This window comes from Kryptolebias marmoratus, linkage group LG15 (genome assembly GCF_001649575.2).
Source record: "Kryptolebias marmoratus isolate JLee-2015 linkage group LG15, ASM164957v2, whole genome shotgun sequence".
Taxonomy (NCBI): Eukaryota; Metazoa; Chordata; class Actinopteri; order Cyprinodontiformes; family Rivulidae; genus Kryptolebias; species Kryptolebias marmoratus.
Window position 1 is genome coordinate 26,044,782 of NC_051444.1, and position 26,023 is coordinate 26,070,804.

The following is a 26,023-nucleotide window of genomic DNA, read 5'->3' on the forward strand; positions in this document are numbered from 1 at the left end:
CATGACCATAGCTAATTAACTCTGGATGCAATTATAAGCTTGTTATTTATATGCAAATCTGCAGTAAAAACTCTGAAAGATCTAAATATCTAAATATCTTGTGAGAAGGCCCAGCCATACTCACTTGTGGAAAGAGCTGAAAGTGGGGTTACTTTCTTTGCTGAAACTTAAACCTGAATATTCTACATAAACGATTAAAAACATTTTTCCAGAACATGTTTCAGTCATTTTAGTGACTGCACTCTGCAGGTGACATCATCAAGGCAAGGTTGTCATGAATAAACAGAAATAGACAGTTTGAAATAAAACACAGAACAAAGCATGAGCATGCTGAGAGTTTTACAGACAAGCCTGTTTTTTTTTTCTTCTCTCAAAGAATTGCCAGCTTTATTTTCATGCTCTCTTCCTCCCAGGAACACAAACACAATGATTGCAAATCATTTCCAGAATAGGGACAGCCATAGTCTTTGTTTTCACATATAAGGAGCATATATACAGTATATACAGTATAATTACAGGACCTGAGAGGGCACCCTTACTGCACTCTAGTTTCAGCTTTACTCTGCAACACATTATGTACTGTTTGTTGCCACTTTTAGAAGCCACTCCCTCTCTTAAGTCCTAAGCTTTGCTTCTTAGGCTTGACCATGTGTGACATTCAGGTATAATCCTATAAATCAAACAGTCAAAGGGAATGGAAGCCGTACATGTCCTGTACTTCACAATGTTCTGTTAAGATCTTCTTTGCAGCATTTTGAACCTTAGGTTCAATGTTTTATTAGAGGACAGCGTTTCAGATATTAAACTTACACAGCTGATAAGAAAGGCATTCAGTAATGCAGCCCGTTGGACTCCCAGTGACTTCAACTTTTTACTTTTTTTAATGTTAGTCCTTGTTACGATCTTCACTGGCAAAGTCATATTTCCTTCATCCTTATCCCCGCTTTTATCCTCAAGCCACAGAGAAAGATCTTCAATACAAAAGAAAAATAAGTAAAGGAAAAAAATATATATATTTTTTCCTAACAGAATGGAAAAAAATGCAGAAGCCACAAGTAAGGCCCTGAGCTGTCAGGTGTTTAATTCATCTGCAGAAATGTATAAAATGCACATGTTTTGTGTAGTTTGTGCAGATGTAGAAGATTTCCTCCAGAAGGGTAAGTGACTTCTTTCAAAGACTTGCTGGCAGTCTGCGCTGCCCATAGAGTCGTCACCCTTTTAGTGTTTACTTCAATTAATGTGTCCTTGTTTGTGTAAATTTTCCTTTAGCTGTGTCCTCAGAGGGTAAATGCTGGTGAAACTCAGGGGAAGGTGCTGAATCTGCTTTACCTGAAGTTCCATGGTTCTTCATCAACATGAGAAAACTCCTGAGTGTTGCCATTTTTGCCATTTGTAACCTGTAAGCAATTATCAAGGACAACTATTTCGGCCAAGGCACCATTTTATATATATATTTATACAAATCCTCATTGGTTGGGGGCAGAGAAGCCATTGCTTCATTGCATTCAGGAAAAATTAATCTCGAGTCTGACTTTAATTTGTGAAACCCCATATTTAGATAAGAATGTATGCTATTTTGTTAATATTGAGAGAATGCTACAGTGATTTGTTCCTGACGTGGTAAAGAATCATCATTATAGCTCTTCAGAGATGGCCATGTCATACATGTCAACTCTTCTCTGTAAATTATACAGATTTTTCCTCATTTTTCCTGATTAAAAACATACAGAGAAAGCCTCATGGCTCTTTCAAAAACACAACTTCAAATTTATTTTATGTCTAATGGTGCTGTTTTCATTAAACATCGTCACCTGATAAATTCACACATAGAAACGGATGTCTGATTTTATATTTATCCCCAAATCTTAACTTTTATGCGCCTAAGGTCATTGTTTGAATGGTTTTACAACTGTGCACAGTGATCATTTCTACCCAACATATTTTCAATAGCGCTGTAGTGTGGTGAGAAAGAAGGGGAACTCCTAAGAAGAGAATGAAGAGTTTTCTGGATTCTGCTGTGTATATTTCAGCTGGATATATCTACATTCCACAGAATATTTATGTTGTTGTAAATAAAGTTTGTATCCTGTGAGAGTACTATGGATGTTTTGTGAATTTTACAGATTTTTGAAGGTCAGCATACAGGTACACATCTGAAGGGGTTGATATGCATGCCATGTATTTTATGGATTCTCTCCCCAACCAAATTACAACACTCTTTGGAACTAAAAAGGCAGTGAAATATCAACCAACATTACTGTTTGCATTTAAATTGAGCTACAAGTGAAGGTCAAAGACATGCATTTCACAAATGTAATGCATTGTTTTAGTTGAATCAGCAGTCTTTATGCATACCACTAGCTACAATTGTTTTTAAAGATGGCCAATTATCAGAAACTGCAATTTGGTCAGGGCTGCCAAAAATACATGTCCAATTAATTAGACAAAAAAAAAAATGGAAAAGTGAAATAAATCAGTACATTTTATAACAAAAATACAAATTAAATATAAACATGCACAAGAAATCATATTGGGCAGAGTGAATACTTTTTAAAATCCTTTGGATTTAATTACTTTTTGAATGTGATTAAAACTAAACATATTCCTGTATACAAAAAAAAAAGAAAATAAAAAAATATGTATTTTTTTTGGATCCTGGTATCACAAAAACTGCTTCTTCATATAATGTATCGGTGAATAAATAAATATTTACATATTTATTTAGCCTTTTCACCACTTTAAAAAAATATTTTCATCAATGAAAATATAAGATTTACTATAAACAAAGACACAAATACACCAAACATATAGAAAAGCAATACAGTCACACACAAAATAAGACCAGCACAGAGCTGAGGGCGTTGTCTACATACAAGTCTCTATGTCTGTTAACGTGAAATGTACCTTGCAGTCGTCTATCAAGATTGAGTTGTGGTGAGCGTATACATTCTGATTGGTATTGTTTTCAAAGAAGGACTGTGTCTTTGCCATCTCAAAGTCGTCCATCCGGGTCTGCTGAGCATCAAACGAATCAAGCTCATCTTTGGAAAGATGGTACACGATTCCCGCTCCATAGGAGTCCCCAACCACATTAACTGAGGTACGAAAACGATCGCTATGTGTTGATAAAAAAAAGAGATAAAAAAAAGAAAAAGAAATAAGATGTGCAGAAATGACTGACACTTGTTAAAGAAAACCTTTTTTTAAAGAAATAAAATGAAGAAAAAAACGTCAACCTTAATTCCAACAAAGTTGAGACAATGTGTAAAAATGTAAATATAAACCGAATTCAATGATCTGCAAATCACATAAACAAATATTTCATTCACAATGAAACAAAATAAACATATTAATTGTTTAAACAAAGAAATTGCACTGTTTTATAAAAGAACGGTTGTTTTGAATTTGATGACAGCAACGCAGTTTCAAAAATTGGTGACAGCGCCAACAAAAGCCTGGAAAAGCAGGTGGTAGGAAACAGCTGAGGAGCATTTTGCAGCTAATTAGGTTAAATGGCAACAGGTCAGTAAGAGGACTGGTTATAAAAACAGCATTTTAGAGAGGCTGAATCTCCCAAAAGTAAAGAGGGGCATAGGTTAACTAGTCAGAATGATGTTCCTTAACAGAGAAATCTGTGCGCTCAAAGAACAAGGCTGAAAGTCAATATTGGATGCCCGTGATCTTTAGGCGAGACCTGATTTTCAGACGGCACCACATGAAAAGCTGGTCTGATTCTGTCATAGACACCACTGCTTGGGCAAAATAATACTTCCACACGTTATTACAGTTCGTTGTGCCATCCACAAATGCTAGTTAAAGTTCTATTATGCAAAGAAGAAGCCATAATTGAACATAATCCAGAAATGCTGCTGTCTTCTTTGGGCCAAAGCGTATTTAGACAAACAAAGTAGAAAACTGTTCTGGGATCTGACAAATCAAAATTTGAAATTCCTTTTGGAGACCACATCCTCTGTACTAAAGAGGAGAGGGACCATCCAACCTGTTATTAATGTGCAGTTCAAAAGCCTGCCTCTCTGGTGGTATGGGGGTGCAATATTTCTGATGGCAAGGGAAGTTAATACATTTAGATGGGCACCATCAATCCAGTAAAGTACACTGCCTGGCCAAAAAAAAAGTCACCACCAAAAAAAGGTTACACACTCTATTATTTTGTTGGACCGCCTTTAGTTTTGATTATGGCATGTATTTGCTGGCATTGTTTTAATAAGCTTCTGCAATGTCACAAGATTTATTTTCATCCTGTGTTGCATTAATTTTTCACCAAGATCTTACATTGATGATGTTAGAGTCTGACCGCTGCACAAAGCCTTCTCCAGCACAAAGATTCTCAATGAGGTTAAGGTCTGGACTCTGTGGTGGCCAATCCATATGTGAAAATGATGTCTCATGCTCCCTGTACCACTCTTTCACAATTGTCATCTTGGAATATGCCCATGCCATCAGTGAAGAAAACATCCATTGATGGAATAACCTGGTCATTCAGTGTTTTCAGGTAGTCAGCTGACCTCATTCTTTGAGCACATACTGTTGCTGAACCTAGACCTGACCAACTGCAGCAACCCCAGATCATAGCTCTGCCCCCACAGGCTTGTACAGTCGGCACTAGGCATGATGGGTGCAGCACTTCACCTGCCTCTCTTCTTACTCTGATGCACCCATCACTCTGGAACAGGGTAAATCTGGTCCCCACTATCCTTCCAGTTTTTAATAATGCGTTGGACAGTTCTTAACCCAATTTTAGTAGTTTCTGCAATCTCCTTAGATGTTTTCTCAGCTTGATGCATGCCAATGATTTGACCCTTCTCAAACAGACTGACATCTTTTCCACGACCACAGGATGTCTTTAGACATGGTTGTTTAAGAAATGAGAAGCAACTCATTGCACCAGTTGGGGTTAAATAACTTGTTGCCAGCTGAAACATAATCACTCATGCTGTAATTATCCAATAGGAGGCTTGTACATATTTGCTTAGTTAAATCCAGGTGGCAACTTTTTTTATTTTTTGGCTAGGCAGTGTATATACATGATTTAAAACAAAATATGCTCCCATCCAAATGATTTTTTTTTTAAAGAAGGCCTTAATTATTTCAGTGAACCAATATTTACCTGCACACCTCATGCTTTACAACAGCATGACTTTGTAGTAAACGAGTCCAGGTGCTGAACTAACCAGCCTGCACTCCAGACCTCTGACCAATTAAAAACATGTGGTGTCTCATGAAATGAAAATCCAGCAACGAAGAGCCAAGAATGTTGAACAGCTAGAATCCTACATCAGACAAAAACGGAACAAAATTCCCCTCCAGTACCTACAGTAACAGGTCTCCTCAGTTCCTAGATATTTACAGACTGTTGTTAAAAAAAAGAGAAGATTAAATTCAGTTAATATATATAGTGCCAATTCACAACAAAAGTCATCTCAGGGCACTGCACTAAAGCATTCACATACATGCTTCAGTGGTAAACATGGTCTTGTCTCCACTTTTTTGAGATGTGTTGTTGCCATCAAATTCAAAATTACTTTTTTTTTTTCTAAAGAAAATTGTATAATTTGTTAGTTTAAATATTTGATACATTTTATTGTGTTTATGAGATTTGCAAATCGTAGCATGCTGCTTTTATTTATATTTTACACAATGTCCGAACTTTTTTAGAATCAGTGTTGAATGTCTTTTTTTTCTCATTGATGAAGCAAGTTAAATAAAGTAAGTTCAGCAGTTTTAAAATGTAGTGACAAATTCATTTTCCTTTTTTTGTTCCCTTTCTTTGTTTGATTTTTTTTTTTTTAAGGGACTGAGAATATGTCGTAAAATGGATGCTCAGCTATCTTTTTGAACAGTTTGTAAGATAAGAAGTCAAACTTAAAGCCTGCAGACTGAAATGTGTTTGTCTGTTTTAAATAGTGGTAGTCATGACTCACAGCAGCCAGTCGACAGCAACCAAGAGGCTGATGTCCTGAGTGGGCAGCCCCACTGCTGTGAGGATCAGAAGCATGGTCACAAGTCCAGCACTGGGGATACTGGCAGCTCCAACACTTGCCAAGGTGGCTGTCATACTGAACAGAAGACAAATTCAAATCTAAGACCACAATTTTACACTCCCAAAATACACTATATCACACTATATCATGTCATATCACTATATATAATGTGTGTGTGTGTGTGTGTGTGTGTGTGTGTGTAGTGACTAATTTATTTCAAACTAGAAATAAATCTGAATATTCTGTGTCTAAAGTTTTAGGGCTTTTTTTAAAAATGTGAATGTGGAAACATACTATGCACTAAATTTTCACTTTGAACGTTTCTTATGTAGTGTAAATTTATGTGACACCAATAGTCATAAGGGCTCCTGAACTGAGTATACATTGTATTTGATGGGACAAAATTATGATTGGACAAAAGTACAATCTTCACTAGGCCAAGGCCAATTTAAACCTCTTATAAAAGTAATTTTTCCTGCAAAAGTTTTTTTTCTGTGAAGATGTGCTATGATAGCTTGCTCACCTGACAGTAACTATCTGGCCCCAATCAAGCACAATCCCATTCATCTGGGCGATGAAGATGGCAGCCACAGCCTCATAGAGGGCTGTCCCATCCATGTTGATGGTGGCCCCCACAGGAAGGACGAAGCGTGTGACTCTTTTGTCAATGCCCAGATTTTCCTCTAAGCATCGAAATGTGACAGGCAATGTACCAGCGCTGTGGAGAATAAAAACAAACAAACAAAAAAAAACTACAGCTTTAGGATGACAGTCACAAACATCACACCATGAGATTGAAGATGCAAACTTTGAGCCCAATCTATCACAAACAAACTAAAATAACACTCACTAAATAGTTTAGACTGTTGAGTATTTATTTTGACAAGGTCAGTAGTTTGTTCAAATTTTTGGAACGTTTCTCTAAACTAGTCATTTTTTTTAATTTTATGGTTTTTAAACTAAATTATTTATTATTTAAGTTTAAATTCACAAAAGCTTACACAAAATAGAAGGTGTGACTTAGTAGATTGTTTGTTTTGTCTTATTTCTTCACTTTTATTTTTGTTTGTTTGCTGTGAAGGAACCAGACTTCTTTGAGTTCATTATACCTGGATGCCGTTCCGAGTGCCGTGACCCAAGCCTGGAATATTCCCATAAAGAACGTGAAGGGGTTTTTCCTTACTATCACAAAATAGATGAGCGGAAGGAAAATGCCACCGTGAATGATGAGGCCCACTATCACAGTCACCATGTACATCCCCAGCTGCTTTGCAACCATCTCTAAGTCAGCAATGGAGATGATCTTTCCACAGATAAGGCAGGCAATACCAAGTGGAGAATACCTAAAAATAGACATAAATAATGCAAGAAATTGCTTTTTTTTCCCCCCTCTTTTTTATTATTTACATACAGCCAAAATCAGTGCACTACATACAACACACTGATAGTGGAGATTTGCACTTACCACATAATTGCGCTCACAATCTTCATAATAATCTCATTGAGCACGTTGAAAAACTCCAACATTAGTTTGGCCTTCTCTCCCATTTTCCCCATAATGACGCCAAATGCCACAAAAAATCCAATCAGACCTGTTTAACACAGAATGCTAATTTAGTAGGAACAAAAGATATGACTATTCATGCCTTGTATTCAGTACAGTAATATTCAAAAGAATTCATCTTTAGTAAATAAAACAGTCCAATGTGCATTTCAATTAGTGTATCCACCACATTATGTCTACTTTGTGCAGTTTTGAATGACTTATATTTCAATAAATTTTTGCACCATGTGAAAGACAATAAATCCATCATTAAAAGTTAGTTATAACGATTTTTATGGTATCACTGATTTAAAATTACAACTAAAAATACAAGTAAATATACTTTTTTAGCTGTTATACAACCAAAAAATTGGAAATAACTTTTTTTTTTTTTTTTTTCCAATGAAGGCACTGCCAACCTATTGCTGACATGCTGTGGGTTTGCTTTTTTTATTTTCACCCACCCAGGACATTCATCCCACTTTTGAACTGAAGCGACCTCTTGATTGTGAACTGTGGAGGTGCTCTGGTCCTGTTAGTGGGCACTTGTACTTTGGTGGTTACTGTCTGGATCTGGGCAAGAAACAAATAATAGAAGAAGAACAAACTGTTGGAGCAACTGACTTTTTACAATATGTGGGTTTTCTCAAATATATTTGTGTGACTCCTACCTGCTGGAAGCAGGCCTGTACCAGATTCTCTGGAAAAAGATTTCGGATAAGGTCAAACAAAGCATCCATACTGGATACTTCATCGTTCTTCTTTCCCTGTCCGAGATTAGCTCTCAATTTGGGGTTCCCTGGGTGGATGAGCAGTACCAGGATCACTCCCAGGACAGCTGCAATCACTGTTGTTGACATGTAGTACACCATGGCCCTGGAGCCCAAGCGGCCGCTGGATTTGGCATCCAAACCAGCAAGTCCTATTGGCACAATATGTTTTACAAGAAAACAGACTTAGCTCACAATAATAGTCTCTGTAGGGAAAAATAATCCAAGAAAAAAAAAAGGCATTGTTATTTGAGCAGATCTGTTGTGTACTTTTTCTGGTAAAACAATCTGCACGCATTCTGGAGGAACAAATTCTTTTCTTTAAAATTTTAATAGAACTGTTTCCAAAGGAACATTTCTAAAACTCTCTTCCCCTAACAAAAACAAAACAAATCAAAAGAAACCTCACATTCTGTAAATAGCTTCACAGCAAGATAAAGTACTTCTGACAAACTAATTAATTATTTTCTTTTGCATTACTATAATGTATTAATATTTTCTTATTGCAAGGCAATGCAGATTAAGAAATATCTGAGTTTGATTAGGAGGCAACTTTAAAATTTTGCAAAGGTAAGACCGATAGTTTGTATGCACACTGTACTATATGTTATTTCTATGTATGTAATGAGTGTCTCTGGCCGTAATGTTGTTGGAGCCCTTAAAACTTGGACAAGGTAAAAGTGCCTGAGTTTTGTTCTCAAGAAAAATGCATTTACATTATATATTGATTACAAGAGCTTGAACAAGTATAATGGGTTGTGAAGTACTCATTCCTCTTCATAATCTCTTCATTTTGGTGCCTTACAACCTGAAATTAATTGGAAATTTGATTTAAATGAAAGCAATGTTTCCAAAAATATTGCATGAAGTTAAATGGGGACAAGAAAACTTTTTTCTAATGTAAAACTGCAAAGTGGTGCATGCATACTTGTTTAGCCCTGCTGCTTTGAATCCCTAACCATCACCTTTAGAAGCCACATAATTAGTTAAATGATCTCAGTATGTATACACACTTGTTCTGACAGCCCCAAGAATCAACACAAGTGAAACCCTTCTAAACAGTGAGGACTACCACCAACCAAAGGACACCATGAAGACCAAGGAACTCTCTACACAGATCAAAGACAAGGTTGTGGAGAAGAACAGATCAGGGTTGGGTTATTAAAAACATGTCAAAACACTGAAAAATCCATGGAGCCCTAAAAATCCATTATCAGAAAATGGAAAAATGATTTTACCATTGCAAACCCACCAAGAGAGGGACATCTCACATGCTCACAAACTGGGTAGGGAAGCCATTAATCAGAGAAATATCTATGAAGCCAAAAATAATCCTGATGGAGCTGCAGCTCTTCTGCAGAGATTGGAGGCTCTGTCTATAGGACCATTGTAAGCTGCATGGCACTGGGCTTCATGGTAAAGTGAACAGGAAAAAGACATTGCTTAAAAGGTATAAACAAAAAAAAATAATAAAAACTGGGCTGTTTGGGAGATCTTCCTTAGAATTGTGGAAGAAAGCACTGTGGTCACTTTTAGGCCATCAAAGACAACACGCTCTCTGAGGCAAATCTATCACCTCTCATCATGATGGGAACATTATCCCCACAGTGAAGCATGGTGGTGGCTGTATCATGCTGTGGGGCTGTTTATTTATTCATTTTATTTTGTTTAAATCAGCAGGGTCTAGGAAACTGGTCAGAGTTAAAGGCAAGTTGGAAGGAGCAAAATACCAAAAAAATCTTGAGAGCCCAACTTACAATCTTTAGTTGATCTAAAGATCGCTGTACAAAGACAACCCATCCAAACTGAAACAGCTACATGAAAAATGAGTTAAAAGTCCAAATGTTGGATGGACCAAGGTCATGAGACAAACATGATGCTGTACTTGTTGCAAAAGGTGGTTCTAGCAAGTATTGGGATTGAACACATGCATGCAACACTTCAGTTTTATACTTTTAAGACACTCATTTTCATTACTGAACTTTGTTAATCTGAAGTATTTTTTATACAACAATTATTTTTATTCCAACTAAAAATCTATTTACATTCCAGGTTGTAAGGTAACAAGATGGAAAGGTAACCAATCGAGGTTAAATAATTTTGCAACCCTCTCTATACAAAGTAACATTATCCTACATGTAATGTGATGTAAAGTTATGACCACATGCAGTTTAAATATGACTGCATGAGCAACATCAATAACATTTGTTTAGAAAATTCAGTTTTAATTGAATATGTTCTATATAGCTATATTTTATAATAGTAACAAAATGACTTTTATTCAGAAAATAATCCCAGGTTCACACAGATGTGTCTATCACTAAACATGTTGGCAGCAGAATATGAAAATTATCTGCATAGAGCTTGAACTAACAATTTCACTGCTCTGGTTTTGTTTTGTAAAGTTTATGTTTTAAAAGAAAATCAGTGTTCACTGTGGAAAAACATTACCATCTGTGCATGTAATAAAAAACTGTGAAACCATACACCAAGCACAGTTTTAAGAAGAACTTTTCAGTTTGCTAAAATGAAAATACTCCCACTCTCTAATTTCTGCTGCTGCAACTCTAGTCCCAGGTAACAACATGTACTGTGCGACCTCATTTCAGGCCAGTTGTAAGCAAATTCAGCAGAACACTGAATGTAGCACAGATACTGTATCTCACCCACCTGTGACCAGACTGGAAACAACAAGAGGCAAAATAAGCATTTTCAGCATCCTCATTAGGATCTCCCCAGGGAAGGCAATGATCATTATAACGTCGGGAGGGAGCGGTGATATGTGCCGCAGAAGCATTCCGGCAATGGAACCAAGAAACACACCTGTCAAATTGAGAAAGCACATAATAAACACAACACCAGGTGACGCTGAGCCATGAAATAAAACATGTGCTCTTATTCTAAAGAAATGTGTCAAGTACAATCTCATGTTATGCTCCTTTAAATGTTCTTTCACATTACAGCCCACCTGAGAGTCACTGTGCCGAGGTCTTACCTATCTATAGAACAGCTGTGTATTTGTGAAAAATAAAAACCTGCACATATAGCTAGTCAATGAATCACACCAGAGAAGTAGGCTAATTATCTTGTCTTTATTGTTCCAAGCATTCTACATCTGTTAGTAGACTTTAGGAAAATAATACTACGAAACAGCAAGTATAAAACAGATTTTTCTAATCGTGTTAGTTTTAGGTTCGGTCTATTTAAGTTCACTTTTACTTTGCATACATATATATTTTTATAGTATTTTGTAAATGTTTTAGCACATTACAGTGCTTAACACAAGATAGTCCAATATGTAAAAGGCTGAAGTCGCTTTCAGTTCAGCTCTCATGCTTTCACATTGTGTGGGTGAATTTTCCTCTGATGTTCCAAGTTCCTCTCACCGCCCAAAGACATGCAGCTGCTCCCATTTTGGACGCCAGGTGCAGCAGTTAGTTCTCCACTGATTGCACATGCAGGGCATGATAGCAGACACATGGCTCTCTCACCTGATATCGCCTCAGGGTTTAAATGCTAGATGAACATCATAAGATTTCATCGGTTTTATTCAACTTTTTTTGTTGCAAAGGAATAAATATACTTTTAAGTGCTTCACAATTTTTCCATTACAAAGGTTAATAGCTTCAGATCAATTGTTCAGATAATCCCTAAAGAATGAACACCATCTATTGTAGAATTATAAAGTGATACTGAACCTTTGCTGGAATGTGAAGATTCAGGCTTTTCTAAACAGACACGCAATCAAAAAGGTTAAAGCTAAGAGCCACTGTAACATAATTTCATATGAATATGCAAATACCAGAAATAACCTACTTTTTTAACACAGAGCCTGCAATTTATGATATTCAGCTGATTCACTGAATTTATTCATCACATTTGGTTCTTGGCAGTTGCGTGGTTTAGCCAGCATTTGGCTGATATGTCACTTGAAATGGAGAGCTAACCATAAATACCCAGCTAGCCACTTTGTCACCCAGGTTGCAACTGGTGTGCAGCCAGTGTTCCTGTACTGACACTTGTGACTGAATTTGATAAGTAATTATAAAACAAGGAGTCAGAAATGACAGCTCAGCTGTGATTTTATTTGGGAACAACACACAGCATTTCTGAACAGTCTTCCACCAAAAAAGTCCAACTTGGGGGTACTGAGATAGAGGCTTTTATAGCCTCTCTTTATATATCACAAACAACAAATTTGGCTGATGAACAGAAACTGTCCAGTAGAAATTTCTTCCTCCATTTGGTCTGGGTCACCAGAATCATGCAGAGTACACCCTGACATGTTGGCTCCATCCATAGGTTGTAGTTAAACTTAAAACCTCCCAACTCTTAGCTCGGAACATCCATTTATTATTCTAAAAACAACCTGCTTTCTGCATGCATTCACTGTTCCTTCTTCACACTGAAGCCTGCTGGGAACGCTCAGTCTTCTGAGTGTTTCATCCATGCACCTGCTCTTGCCCACTTTTCTGGTGACCCACTTCATAACAAAGCAAAGCAGTCTCTGGTTTTAAATTTTGCTTCTAAGCCTATGAGTCCCTGAATGGGCATATGAGAATTGAAGATAAATGAAATGTGTGTGCATGCATGGAGTACAAACTTACCAAGAATTGTGAGAGTCAGAACCATGTTCTTCATTATCTTTTCACAGAAAGTGCTACATGGATTCTCAGGAGTCTCCATGATGGGGTCTATGTGGCCCTCGCTCATCCTGACCTCCACTTGCTTCTGCATTTTGTTGGCACTGAAAAAATGTAAAGAAAAGGAAAAAGCTGATAGGCACGAGTGGCAGTGTTTTTTACACTTTCTCTTATGGTCAGTGAGTTTTGGTTCAGATGTTGTTCATATCTGATTGGATCCTTGTTGTTATTGTGTAATAGTTTTATTTCTCATGTCTTTGGTTGGTGTTCTGTTTGACTTTGTATCCTCAGTTGTCTGTCAGATTTCCTAGTTGTCCTCAGCTTCCTTAATCTTATCTCTAATTGCCATATCACCACCTGTTCTGATCCTTGTTAAATCACATGAAGCCATTCTGAAAATTTCCCCTAGAAAGTCTGTTTTCCTCACCTTTTCTTTTTTTTTTTTTTTGCATTCATGTCTGCTTGGTCTTGACTTTCTCCCTAAGTTCTACTTAGTGTTTTTTGTTTGTTTGTTTTGTTTTGTTTCTGAGATTTTTAGGGATGACAAATCCTCTGGGATTGTTTTTGTCACCAAAGCTCTTAAGTAGTCTACACCAACCTCCTGTCTTTTCAAATATAACATTTAGGTCCTTCTTTGACCGACTATGGCACTAAATTCCTGCATCCCATAATTGTTATGTTCACCACTGAACAGCAAGTTGCAGGATAGAAAGTTCATGTTTCCTAACAGCAAGTCTCTCAACATGGTGGTACAGTATGTTAATGGTCATGTATGTTGAAAGTTAAAGGGGAAAATGACTTGTCAGTGTGGTTGTGCCTAATAATGTGCCTCCCCCCCAAACATTTTCTATTGTTTTTCCCTTTGTTGTGCCATTTGGCTTTTAATAAAGAAATATTAACAGAATTAAATAAGCTGTGAACAAAGTTGTAAGACAAACGTTTGAAGGTTGCCATTTCATACAGCAACTGATGTTTCCAAACAATTAGCGCAGAATCAGTAAATAACCTGTTGATAATCCACTGCCATGAAAGTCGTATGTGGGTTTGTTTGTCTGTTTGTTAGCAAAACATCTCAGGAAATAAAAACTCTTAAACTATGTTCAATCTGAAGGACTTAATGACCAATTTCAGTATTTTGCTGAAATCAGCGTTTTTTTGCAAGTGTTTCACTTTATAATTTAAATGCGACAGTCATCAGACTCCAGTGTGAACAGTCTATGGCCATGAGGCGACCGGCTGGCACAGAAGACGACATGACATCACAAGCAGCATGCTGTGTTTACAGAAGTAAATATGGCTGCTTCTCATGTAAAAGAGTGTGCATTGATTCTGAAATTGTGCAATCGGAGCCAACTACATTTTTTGCATCTGCCATGCTTGTTTCATCCAATGTTTACATTTGATCTTGCTGCTACTCAGGCCCAGACTTGCACTACTGGAACAGGAGCAACAACCTGAAAGTTGAATAAAGAAACAAACCTAAGCACTGATCCCATCATGCCAGTATCAGTATCATCCAACTCCACCATTTGTATCAATATTTGGATCGATCCGCATATCCCGACTTCAATGACATAAAAGTGGGATAAAATGCAACATGACTGTTCAGACTGAGGTTGCTTTGAAAAACATCAAATATGACTGATTTGGGTCACATATGGGCATAAAAAATTGGATTTGGGACATTTTTTCCTGCAGTGTAAATGTAGCCTTAGAAGTAATCAATGGATGTGAATCTACAACTGATTAACATTTGGAGTCAACCCAGTTCAAGATGGTCGCCACAGCTAATCACTATTAGCAAACACAAAAATAGCTATAACTCAGTCATTGATAGGGATATCCAGCTACAATATGGTGTTGTAGTAGCTGAGTGTCATTAACAACATATACTCCAAGCACTAATAGATCACATGAGTACTTTGTTTAAAACTTTGGCATTTCCTTTAAGAAGTTCTACTTTAACTGTATAATCTACATTTAGGCAAATGCTTTTTTTCCACTTTACAAATATATATAAACAGAATTCATGTTTTTACTTGCGTCCTTGCCTGTGTTTTTATTTGTTCTGGCCTCCATTCGATCATTTACATTGACGTTTATGTATAAATCAAAAATGCAAAGACAAAACTTTAATATAAATGCCTTAAGATCTAACTGCAGAAGGTCTTAAACAACCATATTATGGATTTAAGTAATTGTAGCTGCAAGATGGAAAATACTTTTTCAGGTGTAAGGGTGTCCCCAGAGCTTGGTAAATGTGTTACTTGGAGATTCTGAGTATTAAGACCTGCGATTCAGCAGGTCTTCCAACCAACTATGCATATTTATCTTTTTTTTTTTTTGAAATCCAAGGCCTCATTGTGTCTCAAAAGCAACGTGTGTTTGTTGTGACTTAAATTAAAGCCTCTTTGACTAAAGATCAACGCTCTCCTCAGCGGCCTTTAAATCTCCTGCAGAACACAGACGTACACAGTTATATAACCCTGGATGCCTGTGGTTACCTGGACAACCTTGACCTTGATGCCTCCTGGAACATCAAACTCAGCAACAAACACTGAAAAATATGATGTTTTTTGTTTTTATTTTTTAGTAAAGGCTGTGAATTTAGAAAACATACTATACTGAAAAAATACATTCCTGCGGACAACAAATTGAGGGGAATTGTTAAAGCAGACAGGTGAAACAAAGTGTAAATTAAAAATATTTTTGTTGCAGAAACATATACAACTCATTTTCACAAATTCCACAAAATGATTGACGAGTCAGTATTTGTGATACCTTTTAATCTAAACATTTAAAAGGTGAACAGATATAAGATGAGGACGAATGCCAAGCCAATCAAGCATGTCTGATACATGGTGCTCTGGCATTAATGAGACTTAAGCTAATTAACAAGGATGGAATTAGCCCTTCCAGCACACAAGTGATTGAGTTATGCAACAGAAAAGGGGCTTCCCAAGAAAAGTCAAAGTGTCACCATCATTTGTTTGAATATTTGATGCAGAGCATCACCAACTTGACTTTCAAATATCATAATTAAGAGCACTTTACTTGCATTTGTACAGGTGGCATTTTTGAAAAACAGCATTGAACACATCATTGATGCCAAAATTGTGAATGTATGTTTAGTTGTGTGGTACTAAACGTACATATCTTTTAAATTAAAAGTCTTCAGATTGCATCAACTGTCAAGCAATGTTCATTAAAATAAATAAATAAATAAATCACACAAATACACCAAACAAGACATTTAGATGTGGGATTGATTTTGCAGGGTCGAAATGCATCTCATTCATTTAGAGAGTAATTATTAAGAAGAGATCTTACTCTTGCATCACATATCACACTGAAAGTACAATGCATGGAAAAAAAGTCACAGAAATAAAACAAACAAACTCATAGCTGACATACTTAACAGACAACAGCTTGCATTGCATCCCTGATTAATAATATTTCATTTTGGTCTTAAAAGTCACTGTTCTGCAGAGTAAAAACATAACATGCTACCAACAAACTTACCAGCTGGATATCACTCAGGAATTAAACTGCACTTGTGAAGAGCTACCACACAGCCAGTACCCTCAGTGAACACATTGGTGAAGTCATGGCTCATGCAGCAGTAAACCACCCAAAAATGGATTTGGTCCTTTGAGTTCTCAAAAAAAAAGAGTCCTTAATCACGTCCTCTTCGATATTTGTTGTATATCCCAAATCAAAGTCAAAGATCCCTGCTCGGTCAGCTGCAAAAAGGTGTGCAGAGGTAAAGTGATGAGGTGGAGGTGTGACTGAAGGCTCCCAGACAGGAAGGGTGGAGCCAACTCTGCTAAGATTAGCAAAGGAGCCAAAATCCTTCCTGGCAACTTTTTCTTTGTGTTTATCTTGTTTTTCTGATTTTGTTTTGCTTATTTGGTTTATGTTCAGGGTTTATGTGTTATCCACTGAAAATTATTGCAGCTAAGACAACTAAGATAAACAATGCACTTGTAGCTAAAAAGCACAGACTCTTAAAAAGACTCATGAAAGGTCTGCAGAGCTTTAAATACAGGAAACCCTTTAACAAATGAAACAACAAATGAAAAAAAAGCTTTCAATTTGAAGCTTGGGAACTGACTTATTTGTAATGTCATATTACCAGACATTATAAATTATATGAAATACTGAAGTTTATTTATCACGCTTATACTGAATGTTTTTAATTAGCTAGTTTAAAAGAAGTTTATATTAGACACTAACTTCTAGTTTAATCTAATTTTGCAGAATAAGTGTTAAAAAATACAATAAAACAAAAACAAATAGGAAAGCTACCTTTTAGTTTTAATTTTCAAAATATATCTATTCGTTCTCGTAATTAGTTCAACTTTTTTTTTCTAATTGATTTTGTGTAGGTTTTTAGAATCTATGATGCTTCTGGGAAATTTGTTTTTTAGTGTAAACAAACTCTGGAATGACGCAAAAACTTGATCAATCTTGGTATTATTCCTAATGCTTAAACATTAAAACCCTAAATGTCTTTTTTTTTTTTTTTACTTTAACTCAGTGTTGCACATTCGTTGTATATTGTAGCAGTAACTCATGACAACAGTCTCAATGTATTTGCAGAGTCACATCTCCTCAGTGCAGCTTTGTCACTGAATGATCTCAGTGGCTGAAAGTGGCGTGACCTCTTTTGCTCTCAGCTGCATTGACTTGTGAAGGTTTTTCAAAACCAACAATTTATTTGCAGTTTGGTTTGATAGCCTAAGCCACTTTGTATGCGAAAAAAAAACAACAACAACTGGACTTTGTTGGCACATTAGACTTATTTTAACAATTGTCTGAATTTTAGGAGATTTTCCAGCTTTCTAAAAATGATCAGTTAATAAAAATCACCAAAACTCCAAATTCATGCTTGATATCACAGATTCATCATGCACAGGTGTGCTGAACTTGTTGCAATAAAGTGTGTGAAGATTTCAAAGTTTTCTAAGCATGAGCAGGAAGTGGAGAGCCAAACCAGGAGCACATGGCAAAGCATTTGTCCGTGCGGTATCGTGCTAGTTGCTCCACCTTTTCTCTCCTCTGCAACAAGCTGCGCCTCATGCTGCAACACCTGACAACACGAGGCCACGCTTAGGCAGTGGGTGTCTATAATTACCTAATCTGTCCTGAGCCATCCTAAGTCCAGCACACATACACACCAGAGAACAAGTCTGCAGCTGTGAAATCTCTGGAGAAGTTTCTTGGAATCAGAAAAAAAGACTAGTTGTTTAGGTACTTTAATTACAAACTCAAAATAAAAAGAAAAAGAGAAAAAAAACTAACATTGGTTTGTATTTTTGTTTTGTGAGACTGCCTGTTGAAGCCTTCATGATCCTTTCAACTTTGCAAAAACTGCTGGTCAACGTTTTTCATACAAAAAAGGAGATTCAAAAAATGTGGCATATTGTAATATTCAGTTATTAATGTCTTTGAATTTTTTGATGAAATGCATTTTACCCACCCAGATTGTTATTTTATTTTTATTTTTTTTATCAAGATTATCTTACAGTGAGAAAGGAGTCATAGTGGTTTTGGTCAAACCTTGAAAATAATGTTAGATGTGATGTCATGTAAAACTGCAGGATCTGTTGATTTGTTAGTGCTCAGACTATGTGTTGTTATTGACTCTCAGCTACTACCACTCTAATGTTTAGCCCAATATCTGTAGTCCAAAAGTTCATGAGTGATTTTGCTAACAGACAGAAAGGTTAGACTCAAACAGTTGTTGCCAACATTTTAGGCAAGTATGATGTACAATAATTTGCACTCACAGTATGTGCTGGAGATGACTCTCAGCTACTACCACACCCAATTTGAGCTCGACATATGAAACACTGACTGTTATAGCCATTTTTGTACTTGAGAATGTCACTTGGCTGTAGCAGCCATCTTGAATAGGGTTGACTCCACACACACACAGACACACGCAAAACCCATTCTGCCTGCCTTATGCCTACCGGAAACTGGCAATAATGAAAAGACAAAACAAAAAAGAAACTCTATAAGTCTTAAAATTAGGTAATACATCTACATAATCAAAAAAAGACACTTTTTATTGTTGTTTGAAAATAAATAATTCTTAATAAACAAGTTGAGGAAAACACTGATAAGGGTTTTGTAGTGAATCAAATTGACAGCTGCAGTATGGAAATTTCTGGCCTCAGTGGAGATGCGTGATCTATTTATTCCACAAATCAAAGGCAGCCTAATTCAAAAAGCTCTGTTTGTTTTTACGAACTAAGCACATGTAATGAAGCAATTAATGTTTGTCATTTGTCCTCTAATTTTTATTATGTCTGTTCATTTAGTCAGTTTTTTTGTTTTTTTGCTACACATTTCCTATTGTAGTATTTGAATTTGAAACTAATAAATCCCAATCAGAAATTAACACTTTTCCTCTTTACAAATATTTAATTGCTGGACACAAATGACTCAAATACTTCATAGAGTGCTTAATAGGCAGTCAATCGCATTCACTGACTTCTCAAATTAGTGAAACATTGTTCTGAAGATCCACCAACTGCAACCAGCATTGTGGTTGTATTAGACAAATTTGTCTTTGTTATTATTTCGTTTTAGATGCTTTTTTTTCAATAATTCAACCTGAGAGTTCTTTGTAAACATGAAATCCTTGTGCAAAAATTGCAGAACAAGCCATACTGACTGTCACAAGCGCAACCCATTCAAACATATTTTGAATGGGCTAGGATAGAAATCACGATGCACCACTGCTGATTATGCATCAGTGATGATTTTAATGACATCTGTCTCAGAAGAGCAGGATTTCAAAGCTACAGCTCATCTTCAGCTTCTGATTAAGGGAGATAATTGCTCTTATTCATGCAGGAGATGTACAATTTAAAAAAAAGAAAAAAATGGACAAGAAGCTCTTAAGTTGCTCTGCCATCATCCCTCCACTTGAAAGTGAAGCAGAGAAGGAAATGTTGTTTTCTACTCAGACTCATCTTGTCCCTCATCACGCAGAATGAGACCAAACAAGATTAAATTATGTGGATGCTCTCATTTCATGTTTCACCAGAATCTAGGCAAGAAAACTGATATTAGTTCCACTCTCTGTGTATCCAAAAGCTTCTTCTTGAAAGCGTGTATTTCTGCTTAGATGAATGCACACTTCTGATGGCAAAAATAAGGAAATTACAACTTGAGTAACTAAGTGATTATATTTTTATTAAAAAGATAAACTCATTTTGATTTTGTTTGTTTGACTTCATAAATGAGACACTTTTTTTTTTCAGAGGGTAGGACGCCAAGTAAACTAACTGCATATTTAGTCTTTCCTTGATAGCTTTGTGGTTAAGTCATTTAATTGTTTTAATTGCAAATAACTGTTACAGTAAGACATAAACATTTAACATCCGAAGGTCTTTGCTTTGACTTTTACCAGCTGGAAAGTTAAAACTTTTTTGAGGGTTTAAAATATTAAAGAAACATAACCTTTGAGGCCTTTATACATATTATTATGACACATGTAAAAAATCTCTCTGAGACATATTCATGTTTTTAATGCCTGCTGTGACTATAGAGTAATGTCACATTTAAAGATGAATATCAAGGCCATAAAGGACTATTTGAAAAAATAAATATATATACAAAATAAATGTGAAGAAATGAACATGTTTATGAATGACTTAGATCAAAAACATGTCATTATCAAAATGATTTTAGATAGATGTTTTATGTTTTCTAAGTGACTTTGACTTTATTTGTCCAAAAAGTAAAATAATTTTCCACAGCAGACATTAGGAGCTGAAACTTACAGGAACTGTTGTTTGTGTGTGTGTGTGTTTTGTTTGTTTTTGTTTTATTGTTTACAGTTTGTGCTTTTTGTTATGATGATTATTTCCCTGCTGTTTCTTGTGATCTCTTGTGTTCAGTTGTGTTCCTCAGTTTTTCTCTGCGCCATCAGTCAGCTTCATCCTCAGCACTGCACATTCACTCATACCCCTTCCTGGTATCTTATTAGTCTCAGCTGCTTCCTATCTTCTCATCATTCCCAGCATACTTATACTCCTGGCTTTCCCCCCACTTTTCATTTTGATCATGTTTGTTTCACTGCCTGTTCCCTATGTGCTTCACATGATCATTTTGTTAGTTTGTGTTTTGCTGCCATGTCATCTTTTTGCTTTTATAATTGTATTTATTTTTCTCAAGTCCTCAAGTAAGTCCTATGTCCTAAGTGGGTCCTATTTTACCACAAAGCCTGACATAATGGCTGATTGTAAAATTATCAGCTACACTTGAAGTAGGCTCAGGTGTTGTAAGGAGAAATTGGGTCATTCAGAAAATGGGGGAAAATGACTTTGTCCTTGTTAAATAATGATGTTGCATTTCACTAAACAAGTGACCATTTTTTCCTCTTATTTTAAACTGAAACACAGCTTTGAAAAAAACATTGTGAACTTAAAACAATGTTGAATGAGTAGAACATGATATCCCATCATAAAATGTAGTTTAAAGAGTTGTGAATTTTTGTTTTTCTGATTTAAATGTGAGCTGAGCAAAGTGCATTAAGTCCACGTTTTTCTTGTTTTTTTTTAAGTTATTGTCTTATTCATACTATCTGCAGTAACAGGTGAAGCCAAACATCCATTAAAATTTAAATAAACAGAAGATCTTTCATAAAATGCTGAATAAAAGAAGTAGCTTGGTTGAGCCTGTGAATCAGCAGTACACAAACAAATGCTTTAATTAACAGAATGTCGTAAAACAGAAAAATAAACATGTTGCAAGCAGCAACATGTAGCCTATCTATGAGCTTTATTTGGATCTACATCAGTGGTCTTTAATAAAATTCAACAAGGTCCAAAGAAGAGAAAATGTTTTTTTTTTTCTCTAGCTCAGAAGATATACAAATATTATTTCTTTCTTTTTTTATTTTCTAGTGACAGCCATGCTACTTTTCTTCACTTGCTACAATATATATTTTTTTTTTTTCAGGCATGTACCTCTCTGTGTGCTGGCAGCTTCTTCTCAGAGACAAGCTGAGAGCAACCACAATCCAACCATAGGAATATCCATAAATACATCACCTAAAATTAAATACTGCACTGTTTAAAATGATTACTGAAATATTATAGCAAAGCATGACCACCTAAAATGAATGAAGAAAATGAATGTAGAAAAGCTGAACCACCTAAAACGAATTACCGTAAGTTGCAGAAAGGCTACGCCACATAAAATGATCTTCCATAATTGTAGGAAATGTTGCGCAGCTTACATTAAATACCATAAACGTGGGAAAAGCTGGTTTAGATTGCCTAAAATGAGTTACCATGAATGTGGAAAAAGCTGCACTGTCTAAAATGAACTACCACCAATCGTAGAAAAGCTGAGCCACCTGAAATGACTTACAGTATATGCAGGAAAAGCTGCACCGCATAAATGAATTACTCTAAATGCTGTAATAATTTACGCTGCTGAAATGTAACAACTGATCTGGGTTCAGGATAAGCCTTTATTTGTGTTCAGGTCTGGACCCATTTGGGGATCTAGCTGGTCTACATCGTTATTCAGCGATAATATAATGGCAAACTGAGAATTTCAACAGATGGAACACAGTGACACACAAATAAAAGTTTCATTATGAATTTGTAAGATATTTCAGCATCTTGAACTATTATTGGTTATATTATTATGGTATACCATTGATAGCTTAGAGAGACTGAAGATGGTTGTAGCTTGTAAAAATCATCATTCAGGTCAAAGTACAAAAATTATGCTTTGGGGTTAGGTTCGAGTATATGCTTTGGATTGGAGGGAAAATAAAATACTGTCTATCTGTCTGTGAGTCCTCTGCAAAGCTGTTTGAAATACATAAGGCTAGAGCAGCCTTTCCCTTCCCCATCAACACTGGGGAAAAAATAGAGTATTTGGGGTTTGGGAGAAAGGAACCCCAGAGCCCTCTGCTGGCCAGTCGCCCCTGGTGGTAACGGTCCCTGACACGAGGCAGAGCGAAATAAACCGTCTGATGTGAAATCCATCAAATTAATTTACTTGGAATTACTGTCTAACCCTCCAGGCGGTTCTTTTGAACTTCATCTTCATGCAGCCTTGTCTCGAGTTGTGGTGGGAGTCGATCGCACAGAGCATCATATCTTTACTGATACATATGTGGCCCAAGGCGAGCTGTTTTGCATCGCTTTAAGAACCTGTCACTTCCATACACTGCATTAGCCGACATTCGTTCCTGTCTCGAGAAGTAATGTCATTAATCTTTTAATTTGACAGTCAGTTTGTGAATTTCAGTTTGTTTCGAGACTTTGTGGACTGGTGATTTTCTGGGGGAGCACCGTGCCAGTATCCTGACATGACCTAGATCAAGCCATCATCCCGGGAGCAGGAGTGGGAATACAACCAAGCACCGATCATTACACTCAGGTATGCTCAGAATGGGGTCACATCACTGACAACACTGTCTGTACCTATTCCTCTGTTGAACCTGGCAGTCATATAGGAAAGCCATTTCTGCAAAACAACAGAGTGTGCATGAGAACAGATGGAGTTTTAACCTCTTTGAGGGGAGAGATAAGAAGTGCATCCAGAACTAATTACTATTACATTTAAAATCACTTTGCTCTTCACCCCTCCACTAATACTCTTGTAAAGGTGACATATTAACATCCATGTATCCTTATACTAAAAGTGCTCACCTGTGGAGGTCTTCTCTTCTTTATTGTGTGGGTTTTCCTGATTAACTTCCTGCTGTGTCTCGAATTTAAGCAGCAAAACGGTTTGTAGAGTTTCTAAAGTGTAGCAGCGCAGGTTTCTCCTACTCTAAGCAAACCAAACAGACACTCTGCACTCGCACAACGTGCTCACAGATGTACACACTGAGGGATGGGGATTTGAGATGAGAGCTCAGTGGCTCCTCTCAGGCACAGGTAGGATGTTCTCTTTGTTAAAGAGTGATGGATTAGTAGAACTTCAAACCATTAGGCATTGTGGAATCCTATTAAAACGGAGGCCTCGGCAAAACATAATGGCTCAAACTGGGTTTACTCAAAAGCCAAACTGACAAAAGTTTTGAATTTATTCATTTGCATTTAATATGAATTTGCCCCAAAGTATTTCATCTTTCATGTGTTACACACAGGTGAAAGCTTTTGTGTTTTAAAGAATTGCAGTCATATATTTTTTTGTTGTTGTTGTTGCAGTTTGCAACTGGAAAAGTTTGAGCACTAAACTAATCATTGTTTAATGGGCTGGGCTTTGCAGGTGTCCTGCACAAAGCCTCAGCAAAGACTGCAGGCGTCTGTGTCGCAGGAGTAAGAGCTAAGTTTAGCAAATCCTCTCAGTGTGCTTCTCAATGACAGCACATGTTGGACAGTCTGCGGGGAAACTCGCAAACACGCGCCCTCACATGCAAACACGCCGCAGACACACGCGATCTGTTAAACTTCACTGTGACAGGTGAGCGCTGAGCTCGTCCTTACTGTCACACACGTGCGCACCTGCATGGCTTACTGCATGCAAAAACAGAAAAGTTTGTTTTCAATACATTCATTATGTGAAGTTGTTTGATTCTAACTTTTTTTTTTTTGCCAAATTTATATCATGTATTTATCTATTCATTTTATTTACCAGCTTTCTCCTTTCTGGGTCCCAGGGTGCTGGTGTCTGTCTCCAGCAGTCACTGCAAGAGGCGGGGGACACCCCTGGACAGGTCACAAGTTCATCACATGTACACACAGAGACAAATGAGACAAACAACCATTCACACTCTCAGTCACATCTAGGGACAATTTAGAGTTACCACTGAATATAGTATGCATGTTTATGGTTTGTGGGCGGAAACCAGAGAACACCCACACATGCCCAGGGAAAACATGGAAACTCCACACATATCCTAGGTGGAAGGTTCTGACAACTGCACTGCTGTGGCACCTCATTGTATATTTAATATATGTATAATGTTTTATTTAGAAAATGCAGTTTGTACAAATGTGGGGGAGATTTTTCTGATGACTACCCTTCTTGGAGATGGTTTATATCCAAGATAGTCAAAGGTAAGAGGCTGCCAAAGACTTAGTGACTTGCTCGGGAAACTTAAGTGGTACAAAAGATAAAACTCGAAGATCTAGACAAACACTCAGTTCATTTTTGATGAAAGGCAGATTATGGTGGCAGAGGTAGCTGCAGATAAGAGATGGTAAAAACCAGTTGTGGATTTAAGCCACAGTCTTAAAACAGAAAAACACACACAGCTCCCAGAGATTATCAGTAAAGATTTCATATTAAGCTTTTTTTTGGTCTCCCAAAGGTAGTAATGCCATCACTTCAACAGTAAAAAAAAGATGGGGTGCAAAACTGAGGTACTGAGCAAAAACAAAAGTTGTATTTTTTTAAAATAATTTATTGTTTTACTCTAGAAAAAAAAAAAAACACCTAACAAGCAAATGTATTATAAGCTCGGAAGGTGTAAAGGTTATTTGTTTGACTTTAAAGTGGTCCTAGTATGTGCAAAGATATTACACAGATGGACTGTACACAAAAGAAAAGTTTCAAGAAGGACAGTTTAAATCATGACCCAGATATTGCATTAATAAAAACATTATTGTTAGCTATTATGAAAAAAAATGTTTATCAGATCTTGAAAGTGTGCTGGTGGTGGTTATTTTCCTAGAAAATTAGTTTTTTTTCCCAAAACAAGCAGCTGACACCAGCACCAGCACTAAAGGTTCTCTGGATCTCCCCTGGAAAAGACAGGTGGCTCCATTGTGCTGCCTGGAAAAACACAAGGAATAACACAGGGACACCCACTTTGAGGACTGAACAGCTTGCTAATGACAGACCATTTGTCACCAATCACTGTGGTATGTGCCCCACCTTGAACAAACTCTCTACATCACAATGATCAACATAATTCCACACACCATCAGGAAGTAATAGTCACATTCTTAAAATTATTCTAAAGTTAGAGTCATAATAAAATAAACTTCAGACTCCCCAAGTTATTCTTATATCAGTTATTAGACAAGAAAAGGAAACAGAAAACATGGAAAACGGTTACATCCTTAACGTTTT

General features: G+C 36.6%; 1 protein-coding gene across 2 annotated transcripts; it reads right to left on the bottom strand.

The window, feature by feature from the left end:
* Positions 1-656: 656 nt before the first annotated feature.
* On the bottom strand, positions 657-23,801 carry slc1a2a (solute carrier family 1 member 2a). 2 transcript variants are annotated; one of them, XM_017414291.3, is made up of 12 exons: positions 23,650-23,801; positions 12,923-13,062; positions 10,986-11,138; positions 8,217-8,467; positions 8,010-8,118; positions 7,468-7,594; positions 7,112-7,345; positions 6,526-6,720; positions 5,943-6,077; positions 2,905-3,115; positions 1,330-1,397; positions 657-971 (listed from the first exon to the last, which is right to left on the bottom strand). In XM_017414291.3, the coding sequence occupies exons 2-12, from the start codon at positions 13,050-13,052 to the stop codon at positions 953-955; spliced, it is 1,632 nt and encodes a 543-aa protein (XP_017269780.1). In that variant the 5' UTR covers positions 13,053-13,062; positions 23,650-23,801; the 3' UTR covers positions 657-952. The 2 variants fall into 2 exon arrangements, with proteins under 2 accessions (XP_017269780.1, XP_017269779.1); XM_017414290.3 differs by lacking the exon at positions 23,650-23,801 and adding an exon at positions 16,481-16,793.
* Between the last annotated feature and the right edge of the window lie 2,222 nt (positions 23,802-26,023).

Coding starts and splice junctions, on each gene's coding strand:
- slc1a2a (XM_017414291.3), bottom strand. CDS start 13,052: ATGCAGAAGCAAGTGGAGGTCAGGATGAGCGAGGGCCACATAGACCCC. Junction 7,595..8,009: donor AAGTGGGATGAATGTCCTGG/GTGGGTGAAAAT, acceptor TGTGTTAAACAG/GTCTGATTGGATTTTTTGTG. Junction 1,398..2,904: donor TCTTGATAGACGACTGCAAG/GTACATTTCACG, acceptor AATTGCTTACAG/GTTACAAATGGCAAAAATGG.